At 60.0% G+C, this 17,046-nt stretch overlaps 1 protein-coding gene across 1 annotated transcript in view; it reads left to right on the forward strand.

The window, feature by feature from the left end:
- The window catches only part of LOC130595573 (cGMP-dependent 3',5'-cyclic phosphodiesterase-like), a 10,898-nt gene extending 927 nt beyond the window's left edge, over positions 1 to 9,971 (forward strand). Inside the window, 23 exon segments of the mRNA XM_057402450.1 lie at positions 13 to 54; positions 122 to 190; positions 282 to 412; positions 546 to 657; positions 751 to 790; positions 1,721 to 1,784; positions 1,880 to 1,958; positions 2,482 to 2,659; positions 4,939 to 5,051; positions 5,646 to 5,723; positions 5,895 to 6,017; positions 6,123 to 6,193; positions 6,992 to 7,020; positions 7,023 to 7,113; positions 7,204 to 7,291; positions 7,405 to 7,452; positions 7,534 to 7,608; positions 7,724 to 7,823; positions 7,968 to 8,080; positions 8,333 to 8,371; positions 9,533 to 9,639; positions 9,748 to 9,769; positions 9,771 to 9,971. Coding sequence (XP_057258433.1) covers positions 13 to 54; positions 122 to 190; positions 282 to 412; positions 546 to 657; positions 751 to 790; positions 1,721 to 1,784; positions 1,880 to 1,958; positions 2,482 to 2,659; positions 4,939 to 5,051; positions 5,646 to 5,723; positions 5,895 to 6,017; positions 6,123 to 6,193; positions 6,992 to 7,020; positions 7,023 to 7,113; positions 7,204 to 7,291; positions 7,405 to 7,452; positions 7,534 to 7,608; positions 7,724 to 7,823; positions 7,968 to 8,080; positions 8,333 to 8,371; positions 9,533 to 9,639; positions 9,748 to 9,769; positions 9,771 to 9,956 — 1,998 coding nt within the window. The 3' untranslated portion in view covers positions 9,957 to 9,971.
- The last annotated feature ends 7,075 nt before the right edge of the window (positions 9,972 to 17,046 follow it).

Below are 17,046 nucleotides of genomic sequence, written 5' to 3' on the forward strand. Positions count from 1 at the left end.
CATCTCTTGTAGGTGGTGGGGGACCGTGTCCTGGAGGAGGAGATCAGCTTCTCGGTGAGTGGGGTGATGAGGGCTGGGGGGCAATGGGTGCCACGGGCTCACCCGTCCCCTCCACACGCAGCTCACCTTCGGGCGCCTGGGGCAAGTGGTGGAGGACAAGAAGTCCATCACCTTGAAGGACATCAGCGAGGTGGGTCCCATCCCGGACCCGGATGGGGACACGGTTGTGTGAGTGTCCCCCTCGGTGTCCCACGGGGCGCCCATCTCCCCTGCTCCCACAGGAGGAGCACAGGCAGCTGAGCAGCATGCTGGGCTGCGAGGTCACCTCCATGCTCTGCGTCCCCGTCATCAGCCGCGCCACCTCCCAGGTGGTGGCATTGGCCTGCGCCTTCAACAAGCTGAGCGGTGAGAGGTGAGCTGGGGACCCGGACCCCTTCCAGGTGCCCTTTGGGTACCCCCGTGGGGCGAGGGCTGGGCCGTTCGCTCTGGGCCCTGCTGAGGGCTCTGTCTTGGTGTCCCCCTTGGGCTCTTGTCCCCCCCTGCAGCTATACAGAGGCGGACGAGCACAAGATCCAGCACTGCTTCTGCTACACCTCCACGGTGCTCACCAGCACCTTGGCCTTCCAGAAGGAGCAGAAGCTCAAGTGCGAGTGCCAGGTGAGGAGCACACCTGAGGCCGTGTCATGCCAAGCACACGCGTGTGCCCCGTGTCGCGGCGGGTGCTGACCCTGGCCCCTCTGTCCCCGCCAGGCGCTGCTGCAGGTGGCAAAGAACCTCTTCACCCACTTGGGTAGGTGCTGGTGCGGGAGCAGCGCTGAGGGTGCTGCCGGGACACGGTCACGGGGGGGTGGCCGGGGGCTTGCACTGGTGCTGCACGGGTGCACACGGCATGAGCACGGAGCGCTGTGTGCACGCAGGGATGGGTGTGCACGCGTGTGCTGCTGCAGGCACACTGCCGCACATAGACATGCACTGCTGCATGTATGTACTGCTGCATGAACACTAATACACTGCTGTGCACACGCTGCTGCACGCACATGAACTGCTGCAGGCACACTGCACACATACACATGCACTGCTGCATGTATGTACTGCTGCATGAACACTAATACACTGCTGTGCACACGCTGCTGCATGCACATACACTGCTGCACGCACACTGCCACACATACACATGCACTCCTGCATGTATGTACTGCTGCATGTATGTACTGCTGCATGTACACTAATGAACTGCTGCACGCACACGCACTGCTGCACACGCAAAGCACTGCTGCCTGCACACTGCCTGCACACACACTGGTGCACACCCACATGCACTGCTGCACATGCCCTGCATGCACACATACATGCACTGCTACACACACACTCTACTGCACATGCACTGATGCACACACACCTGCACCGCTGCATTCACACTGCTGCGCGCACATGCCCTGCATGCACATGCACTGCTGCACACACACGCTGCACAGGCTGCTGCCGACTTGCATGGGCTCTGTCACCGTCTGGTGTGCACACACACATGCACGCACACATGTGCACACACACACGCACACATGCACACACATACAAGTCCACACGCATGCTCCCATGCCCCTGCAGTGGGGGGGTGCAGGCAGAGCCCCCCCTTTCACAGCATGGGTGGGCAGGGGAAGCAGGGGGGAGGTACTCGGGCAGTCCCTGCGTGCCCCGGCTCCCTGACCCCCCCTCCCCGCAGACGACGTCTCCGTTCTGCTCCAGGAGATCATCACCGAGGCGCGAAACCTCAGCAACGCCGAGATGTGAGTGAGCCCCTGGGGGGGGTGGGGGGTGTGGGTGACACCATTGGGTGCTGGGACCCCCCCACGGGTGCCAGCAGCGTCAGCGTCTGTTCCAGATGCTCCGTGTTCCTGCTGGACCGGCTCAGCCACGAGCTGGTGGCCAAAGTGTTTGATGGAGGAGTGGTGGACGATGAGGTGAGCGCAGGGAGCGCAGGAGGGGGCTTGGGGGGTGCCCGGGGCCCTGTCCCCAGCGTGATGTGGAATCAGGGAATGGGTTGGGATGAAGGGAGCTTAAAGCTCATCTAAAGCCACGGGCAGGGACCCCTTCCATAGAGCAGCTTGCTCCAAGCCCCTGTGTGCAACCTGGCCTTGAACACTGCCAGGGATGGGGCAGCCACAGCTTCTCTGGGCACCCTGTGCCAGCGCCTCAGCACCCTCCCAGGGAAGAGCTTCTGCCTTATCTCCAACCTGAACTTCCCCTGTTTCAGTTTGAACCCATCACCCCTTGTCCTATCACTGCAGTCCCTGATGAAGAGTCCCTCCCCAGCATCCTTGCAGCCCCCTTCACACACTGGAAGCTGCTCTGAGGTCTCCTCACAGCTTCTCTTCTCCAGGCTGAGCCCCAGTGTCCTCAGCCCGGCTCCCCATGGCCCGCAGCGCACAGCTCGGTGCCACCACAGGCGCGCTGACGATGCCTCAATCCGTGTCCCTGCTGCAGAGCTACGAGATCCGCATCCCCGCGGACCAGGGCATCGCCGGGCACGTGGCCACCACCGGCAAGATCCTCAACATCAAGGACGCCTATTCCCACCCGCTCTTCTACCGCGGCGTGGACGACAGCACCGGCTTCCGCACCAGGAACATCCTCTGCTTCCCCATCAAGAACGAGAGCCAGGGTGAGGGCTGCTGGGGGCACGGGGACGGCGCCCGCGGTGGGAGATGGGGTCCGTGTGTGTGGTGGTGGAAGGGTGCCCTGGGGCGTGGGGGCAGCATCCGGCCCTGGCACACGGGCACTAATGTTGGCCCAAGGATGTGGCCGCCGTCCTGTCCCTCAGCGCATGGGCACAGGGCTTGTCCCCTGCCCGTGGGCACAGCACTGTCAACAGCATCTGGGTACCGCTCCGGTGGCACGGTGCTGTCCCCAGAACACGGGCATGATCCTGTCCCCAGAACGTGGGCACAGCACTGTTCCTGGTACACAGACACAGTCCTGGCCATAGCACACGGGTACAATCCTGTCCCTCTTACATGGGCACAATCCTGTCCCCAGAACGTGGGCACAGCACTGTCAACAGCATCTGGGTACCATTCCAGTGGCATGATGCTGTCCTCAGCACATGGGCATGATCCTGTCCCCAGAACGTGGGCACAGCACTGTCCCTGGTACACAGACACAGTCCTGGCCATAGCACACAGGTACAATCCTGTCCCTCTTACATGGGCACAATCCAGTCCCCAGCCATGGGCACAGCAGTGTTCCTGGTATGGTACATGGGCACAATCCTGTCCCCAGCCATGGGTACAGCAGTGTTCCAGGTACATGGGCACAATCCTGTCCCCAGCCATGGGTACAGCAGTGTTCCAGGTACATGGGCACCATCCTGTCCCCAGCCATGGGTACAGCAGTGTTCCTGGTACATGGGCACCATCCTGTCCCCAGCCATGGGTACAGCAGTGTTCCAGGTACATGGGCACCATCCTGTCCCCAGCCATGGGCACAGAAGTGTTCCTGGTACATGGGCACCATCCTGTCCCCAGCCATGGGCACCATCCTGTCCCCAGCCATGGGTACAGCAGTGTTCCAGGTACATGGGCACCATCCTGTCCCCAGCCATGGGCACAGCAGTGTTTCAGGTACATGGGCACCATCCTGTCCCCAGCCATGGGTACAGCAGTGTTCCAGGTACATGGGCACCATCCTGTCCCCAGCCATGGGCACAGCAGTGTTCCAGGTACATGGGCACCATCCTGTCCCCAGCCATGGGCACCATCCTGTCCCTAGCTATGGGTACAGCAGTGTTCCTGGTACATGGGCACCATCCTGTCCCCAGCCATGGGTACAGCAGTGTTCCAGGTACATGGGCACCATCCTGTCCCTAGCCATGGGTACAGCAGTGTTCCAGGTACATGGGCACCATCCTGTCCCCAGCCATGGGCACAGCAGTGTTTCAGGTACATGGGCACCATCCTGTCCCCAGCCATGGGTCCCCACAGCAGCACTGTTCCAGGTACATGGGCACCATCCTGTCCCCAGCCATGGGCACAGCACTGTTCCAGGTACATGGGCACCATCCTGTCCCCAGCCATGGGCACAGCAGTGTTCCTGGTACATGGGCACCATCCTGTCCCCAGCCATGGGCACCATCCTGTCCCCAGCCATGGGTACAGCAGTGTTCCAGGTACATGGGCACCATCCTGTCCCCAGCCATGGGTACAGCAGTGTTCCAGGTACATGGGCACCATCCTGTCCCCAGCCATGGGCACAGCACTGTTCCAGGTACATGGGCACCATCCTGTCCCCAGCCATGGGTACAGCAGTGTTCCAGGTACATGGGCACCATCCTGTCCCCAGCCATGGGCACAGCACTGTTCCAGGTACATGGGCACCATCCTGTCCCCAGCCATGGGTACAGCAGTGTTCCTGGTACATGGGCACCATCCTGTCCCCAGCCATGGGTACAGCAGTGTTCCAGGTACATGGGCACCATCCTGTCCCCAGCCATGGGTACAGCAGTGTTCCAGGTACATGGGCACCATCCTGTCCCCAGCCATGGGTACAGCAGTGTTCCAGGTACATGGGCACCATCCTGTCCCCAGCCATGGGTACAGCAGTGTTCCTGGTACATGGGCACCATCCTGTCCCCAGCCATGGGTACAGCAGTGTTCCAGGTACATGGGCACCATCCTGTCCCCAGCCATGGGTACAGCAGTGTTCCAGGTACATGGGCACCATCCTGTCCCAAACGCACAGGCGCAGCTTTGTCCTCAGCGCATGGGTGTGATCCTGTCCCTAGCACAGGGGCACGATCCTGTCCCCAGCTTGCGGGCACCACCCTCTTTCCATTGTCCCTGGGCCCCATCCTGTCCCCAGCATCACCGTCTGCAGCCCAGGGGCCCCATCCTGTCCCCAGGCATGGGCCTGATCCTGCCCCTGTGCCCCTCCGTCTCCCTGCAGAGGTGATCGGGGTGGCGGAGCTGGTGAACAAGATCAACGGGCCCTGGTTCAGCAAGTTCGATGAGGACCTGGCCACCGCCTTCTCCATCTACTGCGGCATCAGCATCGCCCATGTATGAGGAGGGGTGAACAACGGGGGGCGAGGGGGAGCCGGGGGGGGCACAGCACAGGGATGATGGGGGGACATTGTGTGGTCCCCGTTCCTTGGGGATAAGCGGTGGTGGGGATGGGATGGGGTGAGATGGGATGGGATAAAATGGGAGGAGATGGGTTGGGATGGGATAAAATGGGATGAGATGGGATGAGATGGATTGGGATGGGATGAAATGGGATGGGATAAAATGGGATGAGATAGGATGGGATGAGACGGATTGTGATTGGATGGGATGGGATGGAATGGAATGAGATGAGATGGGATGTGATGGGGTGGGATGGGATAGGATGTGATGGGATGGGAATGGGATGGTATGAGGTGGGATGGAATAAGATGGGGATGGGATGGATGGGATTAGATGGGATAGGATGGGATAGGATGGAATGGGATGGGATGGAATGGGATGCGATGGATGGGATGGGATGGCATGGGATGGCATGGGAAGGGAAGGGATGGATGGGGAGGGCACACATGGATGTGCTGGCTGACTGGGAGGTACTGGGAGGCTTTGGGGTCCCCTCCAGAGCTCCATAACCCCCCTCCCACCCCCCAGTCTCTGCTCTACAAGAAGGTGAACGAGGCGCAGTACCGCAGCCACTTGGCCAACGAGATGATGATGTACCACATGAAGGTGAGGGGACGCGGGGACAGGGATGGGGACACGAGCTGGGACCCCCACCACCACCACCATGGTGCCCCCCACCCCACCCCGCGGTGGTGACCCAATGTGGCGGAGGGGTCCCGGGGATGCTGTGGCCCCAGGGACAGCGTGGGGACCCCTGGGGACCTGCTCGCGCCGCAGGTGTCGGATGATGAGTACACGAAGCTGCTGAACGAGGGCATCCAGCCCGTGGCCACCATCGACCCCAACTTCGCCAACTTCACCTACACCCCGCGCTCGCTGCCCGAGGATGACACCTCCATGGTGAGGACTGTGGGGATGGTCCCAAAATGCAGCTGCCTGCCGGGGGGGGGAACAACACCCTGCTGGGCACTGTCACCCGCTGCCACCCCCCTGTCCCCTCCCCAGGCCATCCTGAGCATGCTGCAGGACATGAACTTCATCAACACCTACAAGATGGATCGTCAGACGCTCACCAGGTGGGTCCCCATCCGTCTCCTCATCCTTGTCATCATCCCCATCCTTATCCTTATCCTTATCCTTATCCTTATTCTTATCCTTATCCTTGTTATCTTTATCCTTCCCCTTATCCTTGTTGTAATCCTTATCCTTGTTGTTATCCTTATCCTTATCTTCCTTGTCTTTGTCCTTATCCTTATCCTTATCCTTATCCTTGTTATCTTTATCCTTCCCCTTATCCTTGTTGTAATCCTTATCCTTGTTGTTATCCTTATCCTTATCTTCCTTGTCTTTGTCCTTATCCTTATCCTTATCCTTACCCTTGTCCTTGTCCTTGTCCTTGTCCTTTTCCTTGTCCTTGTCCTTATCCTTCTCGTTATAGTTATCGTTATCCTTGTCCTTATCCTTATCCTTATCCTTATCCTTATCCTTACCCTTACTGTTACCCTTCTCCTTCTCCTTCTCCTTGTTATAGTTATCCTTCTCCTTCTCCTTCTCCTTCTCCTCGTTATCCTTATCCTTATCCTTATCCTTATCCTTATCCTTATCCTTATCCTTATCCTTATCCTTACCCTTACCCTTACTCTTATCCTTATCCTTACCCTTACCCTTATCTTTACCCTTATCCTTACCCTTATCCTTACCCTCCTTGTCCTTGTCCTTGTCCTTGTCCTTGTCCTTGTCCTCATCCCTATCCCCATCCTTATGCTTCTCCCCATCCCCATCCCCATCCCATCCTGCCGGGGTCCACCCAGCCAAGTGAAGGTCCCCATGGGTACAAAGTCCCCCCCAACCCATGTCCCTGTGTCCCCCCCCAGGTTCTGCCTGATGGTGAAGAAGGGCTACCGGGACCCCCGTACCACAACTGGATGCACGCCTTCTCCGTCTCCCACTTCTGCTACCTGCTCTACAAGAACCTGGAGCTCGTCAACTACCTGGAGTAAGGCTGGAGCCCGTCCCCGTGCCCTGTCCCCATGGGGTGTTCCCTGCCCTCCCGCCTGCCTCAGTTTCCCTCCTTCCCCCATCTCAGAGACATCGAGATCTTTGCCCTCTTCATCTCCTGCATGTGCCACGACCTGGACCACAGAGGCACCAATAACTCCTTCCAGGTGGCCTCGGTGAGCCGAGCCCGGCGCTGGGACGCGCAGGGGTTGTGGGGACAGGGATGGAGACGGGGCCCGGGGGTTCTGCACCCCCATAACCCCATGGATCCCACCTCTTTGCCTTGCAGAAATCAGTCCTGGCTGCGCTGTACAGCTCAGAGGGCTCCGTCATGGAGGTAAGGTCCACCCTGGCCGTGGTGGTGGGGCAGGACCCTGCCTGCACCCTGCCTGCTCCATGGTCCCGTCTCCTCCTGCAGCGGCATCACTTTGCCCAAGCCATCGCCATCCTCAACAGCCAAGGCTGCAACATCTTTGACCACTTCTCCCGCAAGGTGAGCCCCAAAGCTTGGTCCCTCTTCCACGCGGAGCATCCCACATCCCACCGGAGCTCCCCGTCCCTGCATCCAGCTCTTGGGATGCTGGTAGTCACCTTGCCTGGCCCTGCAGGACTACCAGCGCATGCTGGACCTCATGAGGGACATCATCCTGGCCACCGACCTGGCGCATCACCTCCGCATCTTCAAGGACCTCCAGAAGATGGCAGAAGGTGAAGACCACGGGATAAGGGGTTGTGGTGGGACCTCAGCCCACCAAGGCTGGGAGTTGGCACCGCTGGTCCCCATAGTCCTCATGCAAGGGGTGATGGGGGCTGTGGGGCTCCTTCCTGAGCCCCCCAACCCCTGCCCCACAGTGGGCTACGACCCCAAGAACAAGCAGCACCACAGCCTCTTGCTCTGCCTGCTCATGACTTCCTGCGACCTCTCCGACCAGACCAAGGGCTGGAAGACCACCAGGAAGATTGCGGTGAGCGTCCCACCGTGGGGCTGACCCCTTAGGAGCTGCCCCATAGCACCTGCATGTCCCCCAGCACTGGAACCGACCCGCCCCCCATCATGTCCTAGGGAAGTGGTTCCTCCATGAAGGGACCCCATGGCCACGCAGTAGCTCCCCATGCCGGGAGCCTCATGGGGACATGGAGAGGGGTCTGGGGGGTGGATGGGGTGGGGGGGTCACCCCGGTGTGCACCCCTCCATGCTGACAGCCTGTCCCTTGCAGGAGCTGATCTACAAGGAGTTCTTCTCCCAGGGTGACCTGGTAGGTGGCACCAAGGCTTGGGCTTGGCCAATGCTCTTGGCAAGCACCAAAGGGGCTTGGGTGAGGTGGGAGGTGGAGCAGGGAGGTCTGGCCCAGAGATGTTATGGGTGTTCCATCCCTGGCAGTGTTCAAGGCCAGGTTGGACACAGCAAGCTGCTCTAATGGAAGGGGTCCCTGACATGGCCCCACCTCCATCCTTATCCTTCTCCCCATCCCCATCTCCATCCCCATCCCCATCCCTATCCTCATCCTCATCCCCATCTCTACTCCCATCCTCATCTCCATCTCTATCCCCATCCTTGTTCCCATCCTTTTCTTTGTCCCAATCCCCATCCTTGTCCCAATCCCCATCCTTGTTCCCATCTCCATCCTTATCTTTGTCCCCATCCCCATCCTTGTCCCCATCCCCATCCTTGTTCCCATCTCCATCCTTATCTTTGTCCCCATCCCCATCCTTGTCCCCATCCCCATCCTTTTCCCCATCCCCATCCTTGTCCCAATCCCCCAATCCCCATCCCATCTCCATCCTTATCTTATCTTTGTCCCCATCCCCATCCTTGTCCCCATCCCCATCCTTGTCCCAATCCCCATCCCCATCCCCATCCTTGTCCCAATCCCCATCCTTGTTCCCATCTCCATCCTTATCTTTGTCCCCATCCCCATCCTTGTCCCAATCCCCATCCTTGTTCCCATCTCCATCCTTATCTTTGTCCCCATCCCCATCCTTGTCCCAATCCCCATCCTTGTTCCCATCTCCCCATCCCCATCCATCCTTTTCCCCATCCCCATCCTTTTCCCATCCCCATCCTTGTCCCCATCCCAATCCCCATCCTTGTTCCCCATCCCCATCCTTGTCCCAATCCCCATCCTCTCTCCATCCTTGTTCCCATCTCCATCCTTATCTTTGTCCCCATCCTTTTCCCCATCCCCGTCCTTGTCCCAATCCCCATCCTTGTTCCCATCTCCATCCTTATCTTTGTCCCCATCCCTATCCTTGTCCCCATCCCCATCTCTATCCTTCTGTCTATTCCCATCCCATCCTCACCCCCATCATGTCCGGGGTTTGCAACTGGATGAGCATTAAGCTCCCTTCCAACCCAAGCCATCCCATGACGGTCTGACTGGAGAAGGGATGACCATTGCCATTGACCATCTCTACAGGAGAAGGCCATGGGCAACCGCCCGCTGGAGATGATGGACCGGGAGAAAGCCTACATCCCGGAGCTGCAGATCAGCTTCATGGAGCACATCGCCATGCCCATCTACAAGTGAGCACCCCCGTGGCTGCTGGGTCTTACCCACGCTGTGGGGCTCCCGAGCGGCGTGGTCGCACCTCGGCGGGTTCAGCCCCACGCTGATGGGTTCTCCCCCTATAGGTTGCTCCAGGACCTCTTCCCGAAAGGCATCGGAGCTCTATGAGAGGGTGGCCAGCAACCGGGAGCAGTGGACGAAGGTGTCCCACAAGTTCACCATCCGCGGCCTGCCCAGCAACAACTCCTTGGACTTCCTGGATGAGGAATACGACCCCCAGCTCAATGGATGCCTGGAGCCCGAGGGGGGACACCCCATGGCAGGGGCTGAGTGAAGGGGGTGACGGGGGGGACACCATGGATGGTCCCGTCCCCGTCCCCCCCCAGCCCACGGGGAGGAGGTTGTGGGGTGGTGGGGATGGACACGAGTGACTGGAGCACCATGGCGAGGGCTCAGCCACCACCCACCTTCCCCTCCAGCGGGGACTGTCCCCTTCCTGTGGGTGTTCATTCAGGTGTCACCTTCACCTTGGGGCCCTCTTTGGTGGGACTCTGCCTTGGGGCCCTGTGGGGACACTATGGGAACGCCATGGGGACGCCATAGGGCTGGGTGTGCTTTCAACTGCCTTAAGGCTGCAGGTTTTGTCTCCATAGAGTGACAACGGGGACGATGTCCTCAATGGAAGCACCCTCAAAGGGTTCTCACCTGAAATGGGGTCAATGGGATGGAGGGGGATGAGGGGCAATGGGAGTGCTGGTGATGGGGTGAATAGCGTGGGGACATCCCTACGGACCCCAAAGGTGGAGCCAAGGCTGGGGAGGTGGGATGGGAGTGCTGGGGATGGAGGAGCCAGGATGAGACCCATGGAAAGAGGCTGGATCTACATAGAGGAGGCATCTGGGGCAGGATGCCCATGATCATGGCGATGCTCTGCCTGCATCCAGCCCCACCACACTGGAGAACCCCCTGCTTCTAACCCCCCATCACCCCCATGGGAGGCCCCGTGTCTTTCACCCAGCCTGGTCCCACCAAACCATGACCCTGCAAGGGCTGGACCCCACCACCCGTGACCAAGGCTGCAGGATTGGTCCCCACCACATGCATGGACCCTGATGGTCTCTGTGGTCCTCAGCACCATGGTGTGGCCCCTCTGGGTCCTATAGACCACCATGCATGGACCCTGATGGTCTCCTGTGGCCCCTCTGGTCCTATAGACCACCATGCACGGACCCTGATGGCTTCTTGTGGTCCTTCTGGTCCCATCAACTGCCATGCATGGACCTTACCATCCTCCCATGGACCCTCTGGTCCCACGGACCACCATGCATGGACAGCAATGGCCTCCTGTGGCCCCCCTGGTCCTACTTAGCACCATGCATGGATCCTGATGGTTTCCTGTGGTCCCTCTGGCCATGCATGGACCCTGCCAGTGTCCCACCACCCCTCCTGCCTTGCTGCCTGATGCATATGGACCCCACCATCCTCCTGTGGTCCTGTTGACCACCATGCATGGACAGTATGCCCTCCCTGTGGTCCCTCCTGTCCTACCAACCACCATGCATGGACCCCGATGGTCTCCTGTGGTCCCTCTAACCCATCAATCACCATGCATGGACCCTTCTGGCCACCCCATGGTCCCCCCAGCCCCACCACCAGATACGTGTGGACCCCTCTGCTCCATCAGCCCCACAGTGTCCCTCCAGGTCTTTGTCACCCCACTTAAAGCCACCCAAACCAGCCATGAGCAGGAGAACCAGGGCAGGGGGAGCCAGGAATGAGGCATTGGGGTGCACCGAGCCCCTCTGGCTGCTCCATCCAGCCCATGGGAGCCGATGGCTCCGTCACCACCACCACGGCAGAGGAAGGTGATGGAAGCAGCACGGTGAAGTCCTGGCTCTACTGGGGTTGGTCCCGATGGGGTTGGTCCCACCAGGATCAAGGGCAGCTTGGCCTGGTCTCCTGGGGTGCCCTGGAGCACACGTGTCTATGGGAGCATCAGGAGAACCTCGTCATGGACAAAGAGAACTCAATTCCTTTTGCCTTACCTACTCGGAGATGCCTTTGCCCAAACCCTGGTAGGACCCATGCGGTGACCACGTTGGCTGCTGGCTTCTCCTACAAGACCCCCAAGCCCTTGGCCACCATGAGATGACACAAGGGGGATATGGATGATCCCACAAGCAGCGAACCCCCCCCACTGCAAGAGGGAGGAGGGTGGCTCCATCCCTGGTGTGACACCAGCGTGGTCACGGACCAAAGTTCCTCATCCAGCCGGTACCTGCATCCCGGAGCCAGTGGGGAGCCTCACACCCCAGACGGGTGCCGATGGATGCGGGGATGCGGATCCCGCCTGGGGTGCCGCATCCCGGGTACCACGCGGCGGCGGAGCGCCGGTCCCCGGCCGCATCCCGCTTTCCCAGCCCCTGCCGCTGGTGGGCGCTGCTCCCCCGGTTCCCGGGCAGATCCCGGTGGATACCGGGCGGCGGAGCCTCCGCCGGCTCCTCCGTGCCCCGCTCGCGGCGCTGCTTGTGCTGGGCTCCAGCGGAGCCCGAGGAGGCGAATCTGCTCCTCCTGCTCCCGCTTTGTCTCCTTCTTCTCTTTATTCTTCTCTTCCTCCTCCTTCTCCTCTTCCTTATCCTCCTCCCTCCCCTTCTCCTTGCCTCCTCTCCTTCTGTTCTTCTCCTCGTTTTTCTCCTCCCTGTCTTCTTTTCTCCTTCTCCTCCCTTTCCCCTTCTCCTCCTCCTTGTTATTCTCATCTACCCCATCTCTCCTCCTCCTTGTTATTCTCATCTTCCCCTTCTCCTCCTTCTTCTTCCCCATCTTCTTCTCGTTCTTCTCCTCCTCCCCGTCTTGTTTTATCCTCCTCCTCCTTCTCATTCCCCTTCTCCTCCTTGTTCTTCCACTCCTCCCAGTCTTCTCCTCCTCCTCCTGTTCTCTTCCACCCCTTCTCCTCCTTCTCCTTCTCCTTCTCCTTCTCCTTCTCCTTCTCCTTCTCCTTCTCCTTCCCCTTCCCCTTCCCCTCCTCCTCCTTTCTTACTCTATAATTTTTGGTGGGTTTTGGTTTCCTAAATAAATTTCATACGTGGATCTCCCCGCGGCGGCTCCGTGGGTGCCTCGTGTCGGGGTCCCGAGGATGCTCCGGAGCAGGGTGAGGGATGTGGGTTTGGGGTGCAGGGATGCTACCAGGGATGGGGCAGCCCCTTGTCAAGAGCCCTTGTGCTGCTGCCCCAGAGCTGGATCAGGGCTGCAGGGGGGGTCTCCCCTTCACGCAGCAGAGGGGCAGGATCCCCTCCCTGAGCTGCTGCTCACGCTCTGGGGGTGCAGCCCAGCACACAGGGGGGTTCTGGGCTCAAGCACTCACTGAAGCCGGGTCATGGGGAGCTCCTCCTCACCCAGCACCCCAAGTCCTGCTCCTCAGGCTGCTCCATCCGGTCTCCCCCAGGCTGGGTTTGCCCTGGGAATGCCCCAGCCCAGGGGCAGGACCTTGCCCTTGGCCTGGTTGAGATCCATGGGGCTCACACGGCCCCACCTCTGCAGCGTGTCCGGGTCCCTGTGGGTGGCAGAACATCCCTGCCGGCGTGACCGGGCGCAGACTGAAACAGGTTGGAGATAAGGCAGAAGCTCTTCCCTGGGAGGGTGCTGAGGCGCTGGCACAGGGTGCCCAGAGAAGCTGTGGCTGCCCCATCCCTGGCAGTGTTCAAGGCCAGGTTGGACACAGGGGCTTGGAGCAAGCTGCTCTATGGAAGGGGTCCCTGCCCAGGGCAGGGGTTGGAGCTGGAGGAGCTTTAAGCTCCATCCCAAACCATTCCCTGATTCCATGACACCCACCTCAGCCCCATGGGCAGGACTCTGCACCCATGGGTCACGCTGCCCTTTGTGCATGGCTGTGATTCCCCACGGACCCTTTCCCACAGCGTTCCAGGATGCAGGATCCTGGGTTCAGCGTCTCTCCCTCCCCTTGCAGAGCTCAGCTCTGCCCATCACCTCCCCATCAGGGCTGTGGTTTCCATCCCAGCTCCAGGCCTGACTTGAGCCATCCCACTAACAAGCAATTCATTACTGGGATCAATGCAGCGCTTTCATCCCAGCCCCATCCGATGGCTTCATCCCAAAGGAAGTCCCTGGTGGCTGTGACGCTGTCACGGGCTGAGCTGCCAGGATTGGGGTGAAACCCTGCCTGAAGAGCCCCCATTCCCCCCCAGCCGTGGTCAAACCCAGCCGCAGAGCCCTGAGCAAAAGCCCAGATTGACACTGAGCACGTCCCAGAACAAGGTTTTGGGAAACGGTGACATTTCAGCTCTCTGCCTCTAACACTGACGCCTCCATGCCCCTGGCGCGTCCCTTTGCCCTCCTGGGTGCACACAGGGTGCCACAACACCCATCAAGCCCCTCACCCCGGCCTCTGGGCTGTACCCATGTGCACCCATGGGTGCTTAAGCACACGGGCTTTGCGTGGGGCTTGTGGCTGCTCCATGCATGTGGATGTGTCGCTTGTGCACAGCGCTGCACGGTGATACAGAGCACTGCACTGCACGGCACCGCGAGGCACGCTGCACTGCATGTCGCACTGCACAGCACCACGTTGCACAAGCCCCATTGGGCTGCACTGCGCAGCACCACAGAGTGCCACAGAGCACCGCACCAAACAGCACTGCACTGCACAACACTGCACAACACTGCACACTGCGCTGCACTGCTCACCACTGTACTGCACAGCACCACATTGAAGCATACCAAACCACACTGCACTACGTGTTGCACTGCGCACCACTGTACTGCACAGCACCACACTACAGATGACATTGTGCAGCACCACACTGCACAGCACCGCAACGTACTAAACCACACTGCACTGCGCTGCATACACCCGCTCTGCTCCACACTGCACTGTACAGCACCGCACTGCGCTGCATACACCCCCTCTGCCCCACACTGCACTGCACACCACACAACAGATCACATTGTGCAGCACCACACTGCACAGCACTGCACCATACTAAACCCCACTGCACAGCACCGCACTGCGCTGCATACACCCGCTCTGCTCCACACTGCACTGCACAGCACTACAAGATCACATTGTGCAGCACCACACTGCACACATTGCACAGCACCGCACCGTACTAAACCGCAATGCACACACCTGCTCTGCCCCACACTGCACCGCACCACACTACAGATCACATTGTGCAGCACCACACTGCACACATTGCACAGCACCGCACCGTACTAAACCGCACTGCACAGCACCGCACTGCATACACCCGCTCTGCCCCACACTGCACTGCACCGCACCACACTACAGATCACATTGTGAAGCACCTCACTGCACATGTTGCACAGCACCACACTACTAAACTGCACTGCACAGCGCTGCATACACCCGCTCTGCCCCACACTGCACAGCACCGCACACACCGCCTCTGCCCCGCACTGCCCCGCACTGCGCTGCATACACCCGCCCTGCCCCACTGCACTGCCCAGCACAGCACTGCACACGCGCTGCATACAGCCCGCTCTGCCCCACACTGCACTGCACTGCACAGCACCGGGCACTGCGCTGCATACATGTCTGCTCTACCCCACACTGCACTGCCCATACACCCGCTCTACCCCACACTGCACTGCACAGCGCTGCATACACCCGCTCTGCCCCACACTGCACAGCACAGCACTGCACAGCGCTGCATACACCCGCTCTGCCCCACACTGCACTGCACAGCACTGCACAGCGCTGCATACACCCGCTCTGCCCCACACTGCACTGCCCAGCACAGCACTGCACAGCGCTGCATACACCCGCTCTGCCCCACACTGCACTGCCCAGCACAGCACTGCACAGCGCTGCATACACCCGCTCTGCCCCACACTGCACAGCACCGCACTGCGCTGCATACACCCGCTCTGCCCCACACTGCACTGCACAGCACCGCTCACCATCTCCCTGCCAGGCCCCCCGCTGCCTGCCCCACAGTTGCGAAGCCGCAGGCGGGAAGGTGTCACACCCCGCCGGGGCCCTGCCTGTCCTTGCTCCTTCCTGCCTGTGCCTGCTTCCCCTGCCCGCCCTGCCCGGCCCTGCCCGCTCCCGCCCGGCCCAGCTCCGCTCCGCATTTTGGGGCTGCCCCGTGGGAATCGGCTGCGTCCCCCTGGCCGCGGCGGCTCTGATTGGCTGCTCTGGTGCAGGAGGCGGGCTAACGGGGGAGGAGGCCAATCAGAAAGGGAAGAGAGGGAACGCGGGGTGTGCCGGGTCCCCGGGGGGTGCGTTTGAGCTCACGGAGGGGGAACACACGGACAGGAGTGTGCGGGGAGGGACGTGTGTGTGTGCTGTGTACGTGTGTGTGCGTGTGTGTGTGTGTGTGTGTGCACGTGTGTGTGCGTGCACATGTGTGTGTGTGTGCACATGTGTGTGTGCGCATGTGTGTGTGTGCACATGTGTGTGTGCACATGTGTGTGTACGTGTGTGTGTGTGTGTACGTGTGTGTGTGCACGTGTGTGTGTGCGTGTGCACGTGTGTGTGTGTGTGTGTGTGTGTGTGTGTGTGTGTGTGTGTGTGTGTGTGTACGTGTGTGCGTGTGTGTGTGTGTGTGTGTGTGTGTGTGTGTGTGTGTGTGTGTGTGCGTGTGTGTGCGTGTGTGTGTGTGTGACCTGTGTGTGTGTGTGCGTGTGTGCACGTGTGTGTGTGTGCACATGTGTGTGTGTGCACGTGTGTGTGTGTACGTGTGTGTGTGCACGTGTGTGTGTACGTGTGTGTGTGCGTGTGCACGTGTGTGTGTGCACATGTGTGTGTGTGCGCATGTGTGTGTGCACATGTGTGTGTGTGCACGTGTGTGTGTGCGTGTGCACGTGTGTGCGTGCACATGTGTGTGTGTGCACGTGTGTGTGTGCGCGCATGTGTGTGTGTGCACGTGTGTGTGCACATGTGTCTGTGTGTATGCACATGTATGTGTGTGCACATGTGTGCGTGCGCATGCGTGTGTGTGCACATGGGTGTGTGTGCATGGGTGTGTGTGCACGGGTGTGTGTGTACATTGTGTGTGTGCACATGGGTGCATATGCATGTGTGTGTGCACATGTGTGCTTGTGCATGTGTGTGTGCATGTGTGTGTATGTGTGTGCGTGCACGTGTGTGCGTGCACATGTGTATGTGTGCACAGGTGTGTGTGCGCACGTGTTTGTGCACATTGTGTGTGCATGTGTGTGTGCACATGTGTGTGTGTGCACGTGTGTGAGTGCACGTGCGTGTGTGCACGTGTGTGTGCACGTGTTTGTGTGTGCACGTGTGTATGTGTGCACGTGTGTGTGCGTGCACGTGTGTGTGTGTGCACGTGTGTGTGCGCGCGTGTGTGTGCACGTGTGTGTGCACATTGTGTGTGCACGTGTGTGTGTGCACGTGTGTGTGTGCGCATGTGTGTGTGTGCACGTGT

The sequence above is a fragment of the Pezoporus wallicus genome, unplaced genomic scaffold (genome assembly GCF_028554395.1).
Source record: "Pezoporus wallicus isolate ANWC-B61680 ecotype Strahan unplaced genomic scaffold, APGP_CSIRO_Pwel_v1 contig_12719, whole genome shotgun sequence".
Lineage (NCBI taxonomy): Eukaryota > Metazoa > Chordata > Aves > Psittaciformes > Psittacidae > Pezoporus > Pezoporus wallicus.